This window comes from Hibiscus syriacus, unplaced genomic scaffold, assembly GCF_006381635.1.
Source record: "Hibiscus syriacus cultivar Baekdansim isolate YM2019G1 unplaced genomic scaffold, ASM638163v2 tig00110610_pilon, whole genome shotgun sequence".
Taxonomy (NCBI): Eukaryota; Viridiplantae; Streptophyta; class Magnoliopsida; order Malvales; family Malvaceae; genus Hibiscus; species Hibiscus syriacus.
This window is the reverse complement of record NW_024062800.1, coordinates 570,614-588,254: the sequence shown is the minus strand read 5'-3', so window position 1 is coordinate 588,254 and position 17,641 is coordinate 570,614. Positions and strand designations below refer to the sequence as shown.

General features: G+C 29.0%; 2 protein-coding genes and 1 pseudogene across 2 annotated transcripts; 2 read left to right on the top strand and 1 right to left on the bottom strand.

Moving 5' to 3' along the window:
- The first annotated feature begins 3,936 nt into the window (after nt 1-3,936).
- LOC120135729 lies at nt 3,937-5,431 on the top strand (annotated as a pseudogene).
- Nucleotides 5,432-6,304: 873 nt separating this feature from the next.
- LOC120135730 (40S ribosomal protein S4-like) lies at nt 6,305-8,274 on the top strand. Its single transcript, XM_039151951.1, has 5 exons — nt 6,305-6,407; nt 6,874-6,951; nt 7,061-7,241; nt 7,571-7,668; nt 7,750-8,274. Exons 1-5 carry the CDS (start codon nt 6,405-6,407, stop codon nt 8,176-8,178), a joined length of 789 nt encoding a protein of 262 aa, XP_039007882.1. The 5' UTR covers nt 6,305-6,404; the 3' UTR covers nt 8,179-8,274.
- Nucleotides 8,275-9,822: 1,548 nt separating this feature from the next.
- On the bottom strand, nt 9,823-11,522 carry LOC120135731 (ferritin-1, chloroplastic-like). Its single transcript, XM_039151952.1, has 8 exons — nt 11,116-11,522; nt 10,943-11,026; nt 10,785-10,845; nt 10,613-10,700; nt 10,462-10,523; nt 10,293-10,358; nt 10,147-10,210; nt 9,823-10,032 (listed from the first exon to the last, which is right to left on the bottom strand). Exons 1-8 carry the CDS (start codon nt 11,421-11,423, stop codon nt 9,989-9,991), a joined length of 777 nt encoding a protein of 258 aa, XP_039007883.1. The 5' UTR covers nt 11,424-11,522; the 3' UTR covers nt 9,823-9,988.
- Nucleotides 11,523-17,641: the final 6,119 nt, after the last annotated feature.

Genomic DNA, 17,641 nt, shown 5'->3' with positions numbered 1-17,641 from the left:
TCCCAAAATTTGGATTAGTGGTTGGAATGTAAAAATTTGAAAGACTTTGAGACTAAAGTGTAAAGTTGTAAAAGTTCAGGAGCTAAAAATGTTAATTTTTAAAAGTTATATTTTGGTCCTGTAAATGAGTAATTTAACTGAAGAATAATATTTTAGTGGTTTTTATATTTTTGATTTGGTGTTTGTATAAAATTCTATTAAACGATAAAGTTCGATATAATACTCGGATAATCAAATCGAGTAGTAAGTCTAAAAAAAATTTAAGGAAGGTAATTTTGGGTTAGAAAAATTATAATGATAATTTTTATCAGTGGATTGGTGGAATTTGGTGGAAATTGCATTATAAGTTGAATAGTGCAATTTAGTGACTAAAATGAATATTTTGAAAATTAAAAGAACAAAGAGGGAAATTGATAATTGAGATTTTTATATATATTTAAGAATATTAAATTGGAGATAAAAGGATGGCATTGAAGTAAATAAGTGGATTCATTAATGGCAATTTTAACTTTTAGCCCAAAATGAATAAAAGAATTCATTTTTAATTAGATTTTAAAGGCGAGGTTGAGAGATTTTTTTTGTAAAGAAAATTCAAGAAATCTCTATTCTTCTCCGGCAGTTGGACGAAACACCGTAGCTAATGTGAGTTTGATTTTCTTTTTCAATTTTTGGTTCATTTTAATTAGAATTTAAACTAAAGTGTGAAATAGGAAAAATGTTTAACGCTAAATTCTCTTTCTTTTTGTATAACTTTTGCATTATTTCATGCATAAAGAGTGAAATAGGTGTTTATGGTGGTTGAAGGGGAGGTGATAAATCAATGAAATAAGATTGGATTTTGATTTTAGGAGTGTTATGTAATCATATACAAGTTTAAAAGTTGATTAAAAATCACTAAGGGACCAACTTGGATTCGGTTATGTAGGGAATTTATGGGAAATTTTTTATTTTTATTTGTTTTTGATGTGCGAATGATTAGAATGAATGGAAATGAGTTGTAGGTGATGAAATCAAGCTTGAAACAAAGTTGGAGACCATTAAGGAATTTCTTTAAAATTTTCGGCCTTAAGGAAGAAAAATAGGAAAAATATACAAAAATTTCTTTTAGGCTTAGAATGGATATAGGAATGATTTCGTGTGGTTGGAATTAAGTTTTGGATCAAGTTGTAGTTATGTTAAGTTTATGAGACTATTTTGCAAAGTTTGGGAAATTAAAGGATTAAGATGTGATTTTTTGAAAATTTAAGTATTGTGCTGGAAATTTTGTCAGAATGTTGAATTGTGGTTAAATTAGAAAATGGTATGAGATTAAGGATCAATTTAAAGGCTTGAGAAAAGATTAGTGATGAAATGATAAAAATATAAAGTTAAAGTACTAAGTTGGAAGTTGTGAAGAATGATGAATATGGTGATTGATTTAGGATTGAAAGTCATCATGAAGGGATTAATTTGAGAAGTTGAGATAGAATTGATTAAATTATAGAAATTATTATCGACTATATTATGGTTTTTTTTAGGTAAATGCATATTTATATGTTAGTTAGGTACTAACATATATCTTGAAATTTTATTTGTCGGATAAATTAATTCTCAGATAGAATGTGACCGCAAATCAAGTTAAATCGAGCAAAAAGAAAGATACAAATGACCAGAGTGAAAGCAAAACCGACACAAAGATTTACTTGTGAGGCAAATGTGAGTGCATCTAACTTATTTTATATATATTTATACAATGAAGAAGACTCGCGATGAGTCGACCTCGATTATTTAAAAGAAACATTTTTTACGTACCTAGAAATTATATTTTTATAATTTCATTATACTGAATTTAGATGCTTTTAAATATGAATTTCATGAGACATGTTCTTCTTATATTTTATTTTAGCTACATGTTTGAATGAATTTACATGTGAATGTTATAATTTTAATAAAAGCCCAATGTGTATATTTAAGAGTGTGAGGTACAAATAGCATGCCATGAGATGGAGTGACTATATGATATATAAGTTTATATGACACCTATGGTGCAACCCTACGAGGCACTTTCAACTGCACTACGAGACCTATGAGACACTTTTAAGTACATATAGCGCGCGCACTCGACGATACTCAAGTATCTAATATTCTCGGTTATAAATATTATTTTATTATTTTAAGTGCATACAACGGACGATGATTATTTTATGTATTTTTAAATTTAATGATAATAAAATATTATTTTATTATTTATTTTAGATTATTTTTATATTTAACAATAATAATAATAATGCCACATCATACAAAAATATAATATAATAATCTAGACTAATCAAAGCGGCAACAATTCAAAAATTTATTAAATATATTAAAAAAAATTAAAAGCACAGCGAGTAAAGTATGAGAGAGAACAAAATCAACTGAGAAATGATATAATTCATAAAAATAAAAAAGGAAAACCATAAGAAAATAAAAACAGAGTTTGAAGCTCAGCCGGCGATAACCATTTTTTAATATTATATTTTAAAATTATAAAATAAAATAAAATAAACAAGACATGACATGATTGAAACATCGACTAAAATTCAAAACTTAAAATTAAAAGCAAAGCTTTCACCAAATAAAAGATAAATCATCCACATTTTGTCACCAACCCTATTTCCTTAAAGAATCTGAAAATAGGAATAAAATTAAATAAATATACACGAAAACCTTGGAAATGGCTTGAAAGTTTTTTTACGGTAATTCCTTAAATTTAGATAACTAATTAGAAGTGTACTAAAGATAAATTAAAATCAAATATAAAAAAAATCAATTATTTAAATTTAAAATAAGGAATTTTTTTAAATATTTAATCTTAATACAAGAGGGACAAACCTAATTTAATATAAATTTGAAGTAATAAAACCTAAACTATTGTTAGACTAAAATTTCTTTTTAAAAAATAAAAAATTTCTTATTTTCTAAGTAACTTCATCCCTAAACTTGACTATTATAATTTTTAAATTATAATATAATTCCAATTTTTTATTAAACACAATAAATAAACCATTCAACTAAGTGACGTCGATTGTAAAAGAATCATTCTTATTTTTTTAATATTTCGGATTCGAGCATCATAAATGTCAATGATATAACAATATATATTATCTTGTACTTACTATAAGTTAATAAAATATTAGAATAAAAGATTATTTGTAATTTTTTAACATAATATCAAAATTACTTATTAATGTATGATTGAATAGTTATTTTGATCTTATTTTCTTAAACACTTTAATTATTATTTTGGATCAAAATAATATCTTCTTAAATGAAAACCAATACATGACTAACAATAAGCATTTATTAATTTTTTTATTAAATTAATGTGATTATAAAATAATATTTATTCTATATACTTTAAACCATATAATAAGTTTTTATTAACTAAACATATATATTTAACTGAGAGACGTTCTCAAGAATTGTTAAACTCTTCCTGCAACCTGGTAATTTAATTGCTTCTTCTTCCTTAAATTCAAATAAAATAAGTTGATATCTACAAGGATTTTGTTGATATCTACCCATGAGCCATTGTCATCGCTTCATTTTTAATGAAGGTTATTTTCCTCTCCAATCACTCCTCGTCAAATAAAAAATTATAAAAGTTATGGATTAGATTAAAATAATTATAAGATAATAATGTATAACGTCAAATATATCAGATATTAATTGAATAAGAATAATGCAATGGAAGACGCCAGGCAAGGAAGACGATCCAACATGGAACCTTGATGGAATAAAGCTCTATAATGATTGGAAGTTCATTTTTTTTATTGAAAATATCCTTTTCTTATCTTCTTCTTCATGCCGTTTCTTCACTTTATATATACTCGAATACTATAAACTGGCAGTCAAAACTCAACCCGAAACAGTATCTTCCAAGTTCTAAGCCTGTAAAATATATATCATCAGAAGATGATGCAATCAGATAATTTTCCACTTTCATGGCCATTCGAAAGCTTATTGAATCCAACCATTGATCAGTCCTACAGTGGCCTTAACATGGGTTTCTATTTTGATGATCAGTCCTCTGAAATTTCTCATTTCTCCACAATTTTCCCATGTAATGATCAGTTCCAGGACCCGTTGGAGGGGCTCCAGTCCATGCTGATCGATGGGATCCACGACATATACAATTGTTTGGATGACAGTGAAGCATTGTCTTCTCGAAGTCGAGAATTCGGCAGTCCGAGTGCATCGACAATATCGAGTGAGGGATCGACGCTTACCATGCCGGGGGAAGCCATGCAGATCGATGATCAATTGAGCGTGTTTCATCTTCTCAAGGCATATGCAGAAGCTATAGAGAAGGACCGGTCGGAGCTCGCCGAGGTGATCCTAAGGTCTGTCGGAAAGAAGGCGAATCCGGTCGGTGAAACTTGGGAAAGGGTTGCATTCGGTTTATGTCGGAACAAGTGATTATCTAATTCAAGAGTCTAGCAAGAACTTTGAGGTTGCTTTCAGAGTGTTCTATCAGATGTTTCCATATTGGAGATTTGCCCATTTTGCTTCTAATTCGGCAATCCTTGAAGCCGTGCCGAATGATGCAGACGTGGTGCACATAGTCGATTTCGACATCGGTGAGGGAATTCAGTGGCCTCCGGTCATCGAGGCAATGGGATGGAAACAGAAGTCAATGAGACTAACATTGATACGTTGGGGAGATGACGATACTGGTCGGTCTCCGTGGAGATTCGATGACACAATGGGGCAACTTTGCGACCATGCAAGGTCTTTTGGTGTAAACTTGAAAATGGAAGAAATGGGAATCCATGATTTGGTGAATGAGCTAAAGATGAGGAAACGAGGTGTAAATCGAGAATGGTTGGCCTTCAATTGCACGGTGGGGATCGGAAAACACCGGAGCAGGAAGATCGTAAACGAATTTCTAAACATAGCTAAAGACTACGTTTCAAGACACAAGGGGATTATAACATTTGGTGATGGAGATGCTTATGAAAAACCGAAAGACTGCTCGGAATTCGCCACATTCTTCGACGACCAATTGACGCACTACCAAGCTGTTTTGGAATCAATGGAATCCGGGTTCGCAAAGCACCTGCTGCAAGCAAGAATGAAAATGGAGTGTCTATTTATAGGACCTAATATATGTGGTCAAGCGTGGCTACAACATTGGAAGGAGATGAACGAAGCTCGACATTTCAATGCAGGCAACGCAATCGAGGGCTTCAGGGTGGGATCGGAGAGATTACTTGAAGCTCAAGAAATAGTAAGAGAAAGGGATAACTTATATGAGGTGACCATTGGAGGGGATTCGGAGAACGAGTTAGCCTTAGAGTGGAGAGGCATTACACTAGTCAGAGTCTCCTCTTGGAGGAATTAGTGCTAAACTTCATGTACGCAGAACTGAAGGATTTTTTTTATGTTGAAATTCTATAAAAAAAAAAGTGAATACCGCTTTAGACAACTTATGTAACTTCAATTCTTATTTTTGACAATAAATATTTTCCTTTTCAATTTAGTCCCTCAATATTATATTTTCTTTAATTCGATCATTCAACCGTGACTCTTTGCAAATTCTCTTTCATCAATTCTTTCTCTTTGTTTTTGATACACATCAATTCTTTCTCTTTTGTATTCTTATAAATACTTTATCTCAAAATTATTTATTTAAAAAAATAAAATTATAAATATATCATATAATTTTATACGATATTTTATTTATTTAAATAATATTATAAATCTTATTTACACATGTAGAAAAGGATAATAAAATATACATATGTATATTGTATATAGTTATAGAAAATCGTTTAAATTAAAATCAATCAATATCATAAACATTACAAATAATTATATTTTGAACATAAACTTAACAAAATATATTTGAGTATAACTCGATCCTAAATAATAAATCCGACTAAAACAAAAATCAAATAAAGTTTGAATGATAAAATAGTACTCTCAAACTTGACTAACTTGATTCGATCGAATATTCACAACTAATTATATATATATATATATATATATATATATATATTAAATATTTTATATCCACATCAATTTACCAAATAATTGATTCTCTTTTAAAAAAAGATTTAGATTTAATCTCGCTTACATGTATAAATAATATTATTTGAATTCAAATCGCTTAAAAAAATTTATCATTAAAATCATTCCAAAAATTAATGATTATTTTATTATTAAATTAAGAACACATAAAAATAATTGAGTATTTTGATTCCGTTGTTGTTAAAACGTTTTATTCAGAAAAGGCCGAACCAAGCCCAATCTTCGTCAATATAAACAATGTGAAGCATTAGGCCACTAGGGTTTCCTGCTAGCCCCTCACACCATCTTCTTTCAAGAGCGATCTAGCATCAAAACCAGCCTTCGAGCTAAATAAGCCGCATTTCACCAGGATGGTTAGTTTCCTCTTTCCCCCAATCTTTGGTATTTTGATGGTTTATGCTTCATATTAACTCTTTTTATCTTTTCCATTTGATTGTTCTTCGGCTTTTTTTTTTAAGTTCTGAACAAATGAAGTAGTCCTGCTATGTCTATGAAAAACTCGCTTCATTGTTCTTCTGTGATTTGCATTGTTCATAATCAGATCTGGTATCTACGCTTCGCATAAGTTAAAATTAATATAAATTGGCAATATTTTGTAATGTAATCTTAGATTGATTCTCTCTTCTTGTTTTTCTGTGTAGCTTTTTTCTTTTCTTTTTAAATTGCTAGATTGTTTAAATCTGATTATTTTAGTTTAGCTTTCTTATCTGTGAATGTGCGGTCTTGCCGTTGTTGATTTAGAAGTGTCTTAATTTTCTGCGTTGAAAGAGTAGAACATTTGAGCTTCGTTAACACGTTTTATTTTCCTTGGTGGTACAGGCTAGAGGTTTGAAGAAACATTTGAAGAGGCTCAATGCCCCTAGGCATTGGATGCTTGACAAACTGGGTGGTGCCTTTGTATGTTTTTTGCCTTGATCCTTTTACTTCCATACTATTTTACTGCAGTGTCATCTTTTTTCTCTCCTCCTGCTCGATAAAATGTTTTTCTTATGATCCTGTTATGTAGGCTCCGAAGCCATCATCTGGACCACACAAATCCAGGGAATGCTTGCCACTGATTCTCATTTTGCGAAACAGATTGAAGTATGCTCTCACATACAGAGAAGTTATTGCTATTCTCATGCAGAGGCATGTTATGGTGGATGGGAAGGTTCGGACAGATAAGACCTATCCTGCTGGTTTCATGGGTATGCTTCCTTTCTCGATATTACTAGATTGAGTTGGTTCTGTCGAGACACTGTAATCAATTGAATGAAATTTGTTTGGTTTGATTTCTCTGATCTGTACATGGCTTCAGGCTCCTAACGTCCGTTCTTCGTCTTCACTAGTCTCGTCGACCGAGGCTTTTATTCTAATTTATAGATGTACATGATGAGTTGGGCAATGTTCATTGACATGCGATCTCACTCTCTTGGATTGTTCCCATATTAGCTTTAGGATAATCCTCCTTTCTCTTTGCTTTCCTGAGATTATTCTGTTCAAGTATCGTGTAACATACTTGATCACCTACTTCCAGATGTTGTATCCATTCCTAAAACAAATGAGGACTTCCGTCTCCTTTATGACACCAAAGGACGTTTCCGTCTTCATGCCATCACCGGTGATGAAACCAAGGTTTGATTTATAGCAGTGTAGTATTTCTACTTTCTTCACCCTGTAGGTATAACAATGTTTTTTGTTTTTTCTGTTCTGCAGTTTAAGCTGTGCAAGGTTCGATCTGTCCAATTTGGCCAGAAAGGTATTCCGTACCTCAATACATATGATGGGCGTACTATCCGCTACCCAGATCCTCTTGTCAAGGCTAATGACACCATCAAGCTGGACCTAGAGAGCAACAAAATTGTTGATTTCATCAAGTTTGATGTTGGAAATGTTGTCATGGTGACTGGAGGAAGAAACAGAGGCCGTGTTGGAGTGATTAAGAACAGGGAGAAGCATAAGGGCAGCTTTGAGACTATCCATGTTCAAGATGTTGCTGGGCACGAGTTTGCAACTCGTCTTGGCAATGTCTTCACCATTGGAAAAGGAACAAAGCCATGGGTATCCCTTCCCAAGGGCAAGGGTATCAAGTTATCCATCATTGAGGAAGCTAGGAAGAGGCTTGCAGCCCAAAATTCTGCTTGAACATTAGCATAAGATATTCAGATATGTTTAGCTGCTGTAGTTTTTTCTGGACTTGATAGATTGTTTGTTTTATGTTATGAGTAAAATTTTGAGGACTTTTTTGTTGCAATTTTTGTTGTTCTGGAGTTAACATTGTTCCTCTAGGTATTGAGCTGCATAACCCTTAGTTTTGGGGTAGCTAAAAACAAAGCTTTGATTCTCTTTTGCATGGCAAAAAAATTGAATTTAGATATATATCTCTGAAAGTAACAACAAAAAGATACGGCATTTAGATGTAGATCATAGATCATCTCGCTCTTCTACACTCCTGGGGGCGATTTGAAAAAATTAAATATTATGATGTCATAACTTCATAAATTTAAAATGATTTGAAAAAATTAAATAATTTGATGTCATAACTTTATAAATTTAGAACGGTTTGATTTTTTTTAAATGAAGTTTGAGTTATAATATAGAATTTGAGTAACTCAATTTATAGTAATTAATGTATTATTTTTAAGTTCAAGTTTAATCTTTTAATTTACATGATTTATGTATATGAAGAAATATATATGTATATCATACAATTATAAAAAATTGTTAAAATTAGGATTAGTTAGTACTATAACATTATAAATATTTATAACTAAATTTAAACATAAATTTAAATAATTCAATTTGAATTTCATAACTCAATTTTTTAAAACAAAATTAAAATTATAAAATATACTAGATTAACTCAAAATTACAAGTAATTGAAGCATTGAATCCAATGATTTTATGAATGGAATGCAGATGACATAGGAAACTGAAAGATGAAGATGATACAAGTAGCTTTCAAAGCTTACCATGTCCTTTTCCGACCCTACTCAGTTGAGAAACATGTTCCCTTGTCTTCTTGAACGGCTGGCTTCAGTCTGTAAATTCATAACCTTTCTATCACTTGGAGTTGCGGAAGTGCTGGGGATCGTCTTGAACCGTCAGATAAAAAATTATGTGGTCGGACACGGTTGAAACACGTCAGCAGGGGTGTGGCGAGCTCGTGGTTTATCCAATTCAACAAGCCTTTCGTGGTATCTTTGGGCCACTACATCCCAATATGCGTCTAGTCAAAATAGCTGTCACGAGTGAATACGACAACAACTTTTCCTTGCTCGAATCTCCCACACCATCTTATACTTTGTTTTCTTCCTTCCTACAATTTATCTCTTAGACTTTTTATTTTTATATTTACTCACGTTCTCAACATATGTGATTTATTCGCATTAACTAAGCCTTGCAAGATTTGACATTTTGGACAGTGCTGATCTTTGTCTGACATTTTAGACAGTGCTGATCTTTGTCATTAGCAACACGCACAGAGCTCGCTTTTTCCACAATCTAGTTGTTCCTATTCCTTCACGGGAAATTTCCCTTGGGAAGAAGAGTACTTTTCCAAGTTTCATTATAGGGTAATATATGACACTGATAATCCCTTTTATTTTTGTTCTACCTTATTTTAGTCATCTATTTTGAAAAAATTACATTCTAATTATTTTTATTTTTTATCCGACTTATATTGTCGATAAGCTGTTAACTCTAGTTAGTTTACTAATTTCCTTTGTAAGAAATCCAAGTTTCATTATAAAAATCTTCAAATTATACAATCTCAGTGGGGAAAGCAAATGGGACTAAAAACAAAGCATTTTATTTTATCTTACATGCCAAAGCTAAGGAGTAGTTACAATGATATCCTACAACACCACTTTATTTGCTCATATATATAGTAGAACGTCTCTGAAACACTTGAACGACAAAAAGATTGAGCATTTAGATGTCGATCATACAAGCATCACGCCCCCTCATCGAGGAGCATTTGATCAAAGTGCCAAGTACCTGCAAATCATTTGCACTCGGTTATCACAAAATAGCTCAAACATCGTCCAGTGTTTTATGTACGGAATACTCTGATGACATAACAAGATGAAACATGTAGCTTTCAAAGCTTACCATGTCCTTTTCCGACCCGCCTCAGTTGAGAAACATACTCCGATATCTTCTTAATGGCTTCAACCTATAAACTTCATATACTTAGAAACCAGGGTCGTTCGAAAGACCTTTTTTGTTTCGGATACGAATGAAAGTTAAGAGCTCACCTGCTCGGTTAAAAACTCCCTTTCGACGAACTCCGTCATCTGAGCATCATTGTTTTGCTCGGCCACCTGTGATTCATCAATGAAGTAAACACCAATTGATTAGTTGTGGACTCAAACACCTCATCTACGACTATGGCTATAACCTAAGTTTCGGAACAAGTAGTTTTACGTTGTGCAGGTTCAAAAGCTTCTCGTTCGTCAGCTTCTCCAACGACAATGCTAGTTCCATAGCTGAACTCATTAAAAAATGGCAAAAAAGTAACAGAGATTTTCAACCATGAATCAATTAGGAAATGGCAGAAAAGGGAACAGTGACTGACCGTATAGTGCATCTCCCTTCTCATAATGTTCAAACTCTGATGGCGGCGTCAGAATCGAGTGTAGTTTTACTCTTCCTCCTCGTATGTTCTAATCAAACAGTTAGAAATTGTATCAGATGCCTCCAAATTTCAGGTGAAATCAACCTAAACTAAATAAACATTAAAAGAAAACCTGATATTCCATCAGCTTCTCCGCATGCTCTCTTTCTTCTTCACTGGATTCCTTGAAAAATCTGATTGCAAACCATATCAATGATTCATCATCTCCTACAATTCTACAAAAAAGAAAAGAAAAATGAAATTTTGGGGAAGTTCTTTAATATTTCTTACTTGGCTAAACCTTTGAGAGCAACGTTGTCTCTGTCGAAGTAAGCGTACATCGAGTGGTACACATAGGAAACATTGTACTCCACACTGTCGAACAAGATAAACAACAACCCATTAACAGAATAAAACACTACAACAACATGGATTAAAAAGTAATACAAAGAACAACGACTCACTTGATTTGCTCGTTAATAGCGGCTTCACAGTCGTCGGCGTATTTCTGTCGAGCAAGTGAACGGTCAGGGGCCATGGGAATACCGAGCTCCGCCTTCTTCACCTCTTCAAAGGGCTGGAACACTACTCCTGTAAGTGCAGAATTGTCTGTTCCTATGGATGCATAAACACCCGAATTCCTTCCATGTTTTCCAGAAGGAAAACTCAGGGTTGATGGAGAAGGAAAAACAGAGGAACCCTTAGGGGAATAAATTAGATTTTCCCCGTTCTTGGGTTGGGCATACAAGGATGAAACTGATCTCAGAAGCATTGCTTTCCACTGGAAGGGGATTGAATTGAAATAAGTGAAATGTTTCGGGGAATAATCTAAGAAATGAAGAAAGATGGAGGGTAGGATGCGATTGCAGGTGAAGGGATGGCAGGCCTGGTATATATAGAAGCACGATTGGGAGTGGTGATGCACTGTTACAAGAGTTCTGGAATGAACGGGGTTCGTTTTGGACCGTGGGATTGGAAATCAGGTGGACGGTCGAGGTTGACACACGTAAGCAGGCGTGTGGAGAACTCGTGGTCTATCCAATGGAATAAGCTTTTTGTGGAATTTTTTAGTCTCGAAGATTCTTTCCACATTGCCATCTTTAGCGTGTCATCAAATGATATGTTTATTATTATATATCAATGTATTAAATATTCAACTATTCTTATCTTAATAATTTATAATAAATTATATATTATTGTAGACACACGTAGGCAGGCGTGTGGTGAACCCGTGATATATCTAGTGGGATGGATAACTCGACGCAAGTTGAACATCACGACACACAAATAAAGTGAAACATTAAAACACATCACTAATTAAATTATTTTTATCAAATAAAAATATTAAAATAATAAATTATATGTTTAGTACTTTCACTATTTTTTTATTTTATTTTAATACTTAGAATTTTTTTTTTAAATTATTAACGACAATATTAATGTGACATGAAATATCAATTTTTTTTATTTTCACATCACTTTTTATTTCTCTTTAATACTTTTAATAAATTTTATTTAACCAATTAAATGGTGACACGTTTCACTAATTATGATGATAAAATAAAAGAAATTATTATTGCTCTTAGCATGAATGAACCTATGCTTCTTACATGAAATGCAAGGCACTCGACAGTTGAATTAAACTAGTCATTTAAGTTAATTTCACCATATTTCATATTTTTTATATAATAATATCATCACAAAAACAACATTTCCTGATGATTATAAAATTCAAATATGTGGTGTTTTAAATTAATGATCGAAAGGTTATTTATTCAACTATAATGTGAATATATTTTTATTACATTAGACTTAATACTTACTTATATCATTATTAAATTAAATAATATTTTCACTTTATTTGGAAATAAAATATAATTAAATAATTATTTATATATATTAATAAATTTTATATTAAATTATTTAAAAATTATATTTATAATATTTTAAAAATATTTTAAAATATGTATTTAATTTTTAAAATCATATCACCTATTTATTTGAAATAATATTAAATATATATTTTAAATAATATTATTTTTAAATTGTTTATGTAATTTTAAATAATATTATACGAAACCAAATGATAGTTGGATATTAAACATATAATTTATCATAAATTTTAAAATATTTAAAATTAAATAGATAATTTAAAAATAATTTCATTTCAAATAAATACTTAATGTTATTTGAAAAATTAAATAAATGATTTTATAATATTATAAATATATCTTTTAAAATAATATTTTTTTAAAATTATTTATGTAATAACAGTTATCAAATTTGTAATTTACCTTTAATTTAAAGTCTCATATTTGAATCTTATAATTATAAAAAAAAATATTGATTTTGTGGTGATACGTCATATAAATTAAATATAAAATGTAGTGAAATTTACTCAAATGACTAACTTATGTCAATGGTTGAGTGATTTGTTTCTCATGTAAGAGATTGAAGTTCAATTCATATTAGGAGTAAGAATCGTTTTTATCGTTTTATCCCTAATTGGTTGAATAAAATTAATTAAAAATATTGATGAATAAAGAAAAGGAGACGTCGTAATTAAAAATAAAAAATTGATACATCTATCACATAATCATTACGGTTAATGATTTAAAAAAATAAAATTTTGATTCTAAAATAAAATAAAAATAATAATTCAGGTACAAAACATGTAATTTTTCTTTTTAATCTTAACAAAGATGATAATTTAGGTACAAAACTTGTAATTTCCCTTTTAATCTTAATAAAGATAATTCATGTACAAAATATGTGTTTCGGTGTACCTTTAGTTATGTATTGCGATGTGTGTCCTGCGTTGTAAAATTTTCTTCAATAAAATAGGCTTTTTGGGGAATTTCTAGCCCGTTAAATTCTTTTCACATTGCTATATTTTAGTGGAAACTATTTAATATTTAATATAAGTTCAATGATATTATTTAATTTAGGCTCCTTTTAATTCTAAATGTTTTTTTTCTACTTAATTTAGCAGTTAAGTGTTTGATATTTTTATGAAATGTCTCAATCTCAAATATAGCAAAAGTTATTTTTAGAGATAATTTAGTATATAAATTAAAGAATAAACTATATCATTGATCACTTTAGCCATTTTATTTTTATTATCGATCTTTCAATTTTTTGAATTAGACCACTAGATTATTTAAATCTTCTCAATTAAGTCATGTGTCGTAATATTTAACAAATTAAGTTACATAGCAGTTAAATATTTTTGGTATGATCGCATATTTAGTCACTATTATTTACATATTCTCTCAATTTAATTATACTTTTAATTTATTTTAATTTAATATATTCATTTTCACCAATCGAAGGGTGACACATGTCACCATATGGATAAAAGAAAGTAAAAAAAAGTAATTTGGGATCAAAGAGATTTAAACGTAGGATACTTAGAAACCAAACCAAGCATGTATCCAACCACTGAGCTAAAACCAATCCTTTGTTTAAAATGGACAACATATTTTATATATTTTGAATCTTAGTGTATAAATATTTAACTTAAATTTATAATATCTTATATATATTATCTTTAAAAAATATTTTTTATATTAACTTATTAAATATATTTTATTATTATCTTAACTTAAAATATTTGAATTTTATTTAATTTAAAATATATATTATCTTAATTTATTGAATATATTATATTATTACTTTAAATTATTAAATATATTTTAGTCTTACCTTAACTTAAAAATATTTTAATATTATGTTAACTTAAAAATACTTTATTCTTATCATAACTTAATATATATATATATATATATATATATATATATATATATATATATTAAAAACATATGTTTTAACTTAAAAATACATTATTCTTATCATAACTTAATATATATATATATATATATATATATATTATTTTTATCTTAAGTTCAAAAAAATATTTTTATTTTTATCTTAATTTAAAAATATTTTTAAAATATATTTTATAAGTTAAAATAAGAATAAAAAATATTATTAAGTCAATATATATTTTTAATATTTTTAAATAAAGATAAAAATAAAATATACTTTCAAAATTTAAAATAAAATAAAATATATTTTTAATTTAAATTTTTAAATAAAGATAAAAATAAAATATATGTTCAAAATTTAAAATAAAATATATTTTTAAGTTAAAATAAGAATAAAATATATATTTAACCTAAGATAAAAATAAAATATATATTTTTAATTTATAATGAAAATAAATATTTTTATATTACATTAATAAAAAATATTAAATAATTTAATATAAAAATAAAATATTTTAAGTTAATATACATATAATATTATGAATTTAAGTTAAGTACTTATATATTATAGTAAAATACAAAATATACATAATGTTGTGTATATTTTGGACCAAGCAATGATCTTGGCTAATGGTTGAATACATGCTTGGATTCCCAAGTTTCCAAGTTTCAAATTTGTTTGACCCTAAATTGCTTTGCTTTATTTTCTTTCAATTAGAGGGTGACACATGGACCAAATGTGTGACTATAACAAATGTCACCTAAACTGTTAAATGTTAACAATAAATGACTTGATTGAAAACAATTAAATAACATTAGTATAATCAACAAAATTAAAAGATCAATAGTAAAAATAAAATGGCTAATTAGATAAGTGCTCAATGTTATATTTTAACTTAAATTAAATATATATTTTGTTGAAACCAATATAGATAATATTTTTATTTATTAATATGAAGTAAGTATAAGGTATTATATGTTCAAAGATAACTCTCAACCATTTGACATTGAATGCTCACATCCGTGACATTACTGGTACTTAAACCCAAGACCTTAAGAAATAATAGCAACCCTTTTACCACTGAAGTCGCTTGGTTCGTGCACATAATATGCTTAGTCACTTTGTTTCAAGGTTCAGATCTATGCAATGTGAAATTTTCTTTTCATAAGATGTTTATTATAAAATTATAATAGTAGTGAATACATATGATTTGAAAAAAAAATAGTTGACTGATCAAAATAAAAATATAATAATATGTGAATAACTAAACAGCTAGTTGACCTAATTATATATTACTATTATTAAAAAATTATATATTATCATGAATATTTGTTTATGTAGATATCTATTATGATTAGAACATTGTATATTATTCAAGACTTTTATGTATTTGTTATTACGACTTTAATGCACATTAGTATTCAAGTTCTTTATATCAACAAATATAAAATTTAGAGAAGTATCGTATACAATTGATATCGAAAAATAATACAATTTTTTTCATATTCTCATATATATATATATTGTTCCTTTTATTTTGTAATATGTTTTCAACATCAATATTTTAATATAAAAGATTTGGAGAAATATGATATAAGCATTATAGACCCAAGTTCATAATCTGACCTAATCTTCCAACCGGCCTAATCATAAGAAGCAAGTTAAACAAATGAGATTGAAGTTAAATACTTTTGTGTAATTTTTTTTTTATAGAAAACCGCTAATTTTATTAAAAATAAATTACATAGTTAAAGACTCTATTTTATCTCTTTTATTAGGATAATATTTTATTTTATCTATTTTTATTTATCCTTCTCTAGATTAAGATAATATTCAAGTTCATTTCTTGTTATTATTTATCTTGTTAGATTTTCAAATTAAATCAAATTTATCATTTATTCTAAAACTATAGCTTTAGTTTTAGGCTCTTATTACCTACCTCCCCTCTCTTTTGTATTCAAAATATAATTCATTTAATACATTGATTTTTTACAATTTTTTGAGAGATTTCTTTGTACTTCTTTCTTCAAATTTTTCATCTTGTTCTTGTTTCAAAAGTTTGAGTGATCAATTGCACAACAATAAATATTTGATGTTCTTCTACAAGGTCTAAGTTGATAAGGACGATATTCTTAGAGGATAATGTGTTTTCAATACATGCACTCGTTTGTGTATTCATCTTTTTTTTTATTCTTTTATTTTGGCTGGCTTTGATTATTTTATTATTATATTTTAAATTTATGCCCTTTTCTTATAAAATCTGTTTCCTATTTCCATTTCATCTTGCTATATCTTCAATTAAATTATCAACTTATGTTAAATCGATTCAAGTTTCGCTCTTTTATCGTTGAGAAGAAAGTCAATTGAGATATTTTACGTAGTGAAATTCTTTTAGTTGATCGAGTATACTTGAACCTATCAGGTTTGTTTTAATTTGGATTTAGATTAATTGAATAAGGGTTAAATTGTGTTTAGAATTTAGGTTTAAATATTAACGAACCAAGTGATCTCAATGATAAAGGAATTGTATTTCTTAAGGTCTCGGATTTAAATACAAAAATATCAGATGTATGTGTTCAATATTAAATGATTAAAAATTATCTTTAAACAGAAAATATCTTATACTTCTATAAATTAGAAAAAAAATCAAAAGAACTTGTTAGACCATGTTTGGAGGAGTGAACAGTTGGCATAAGAGTAGAAGATTTGACGTTTTGGATAAGTGTTGATCTTTGTCTCTAGCATGACAAAATAAAAAAGCAAGTTTTTTTTTTTGGAAAAATTTGCTCCCATCTTTCTTTACCTTGTAAGGAGGAAAAATAATACATTACGTGGGCCAAGTGGTATTTGAATTAAATCGATGAAGGTTGAATGGTCAAAAATGTATTGTGATGAGTCACGCAAAGAATATAGCGGTCACACAAAGCAGAGGGCATTGCATATTACACTTGGAGGTCGAGAGAGAGAGGGGACCTTTTGGCCTTTGCCACAGATGAAGACAAACGCAGAACATCTCACTTTAAGCTTTTCTCTAACTGTTAGGCTGCCTTGTGGCCACAGAACGGAATTTGAGTGCAAGGCGGGCTTGTGGATAGCACACAAGGCTTCTCTACCAGATTCAGAAACTTTTTTTTGGGTGAGTGTACATGTAATAATAATATAAATTTTCATATATAATAGGTATACATAAATTTTTAAGATGAATATAATTAATAAAATAAT

Excerpts from the sequence above, each read along its gene's own strand:
- LOC120135730 (XM_039151951.1), top strand. Across the intron at positions 6,952-7,060 it reads ACAAACTGGGTGGTGCCTTT|GCTCCGAAGCCATCATCTGG; the intron begins GTATGTTTTTTG and ends CCTGTTATGTAG. Across the intron at positions 7,669-7,749 it reads TCACCGGTGATGAAACCAAG|TTTAAGCTGTGCAAGGTTCG; the intron begins GTTTGATTTATA and ends TCTGTTCTGCAG.
- LOC120135731 (XM_039151952.1), bottom strand. The coding sequence starts at position 11,423 with ATGCTTCTGAGATCAGTTTCATCCTTGTATGCCCAACCCAAGAACGGG. Across the intron at positions 10,359-10,461 it reads AGCTTTTGAACCTGCACAAC|GTGGCCGAGCAAAACAATGA; the intron begins GTAAAACTACTT and ends GATGAATCACAG. Across the intron at positions 10,033-10,146 it reads GCGGGTCGGAAAAGGACATG|GTACTTGGCACTTTGATCAA; the intron begins GTAAGCTTTGAA and ends AATGATTTGCAG.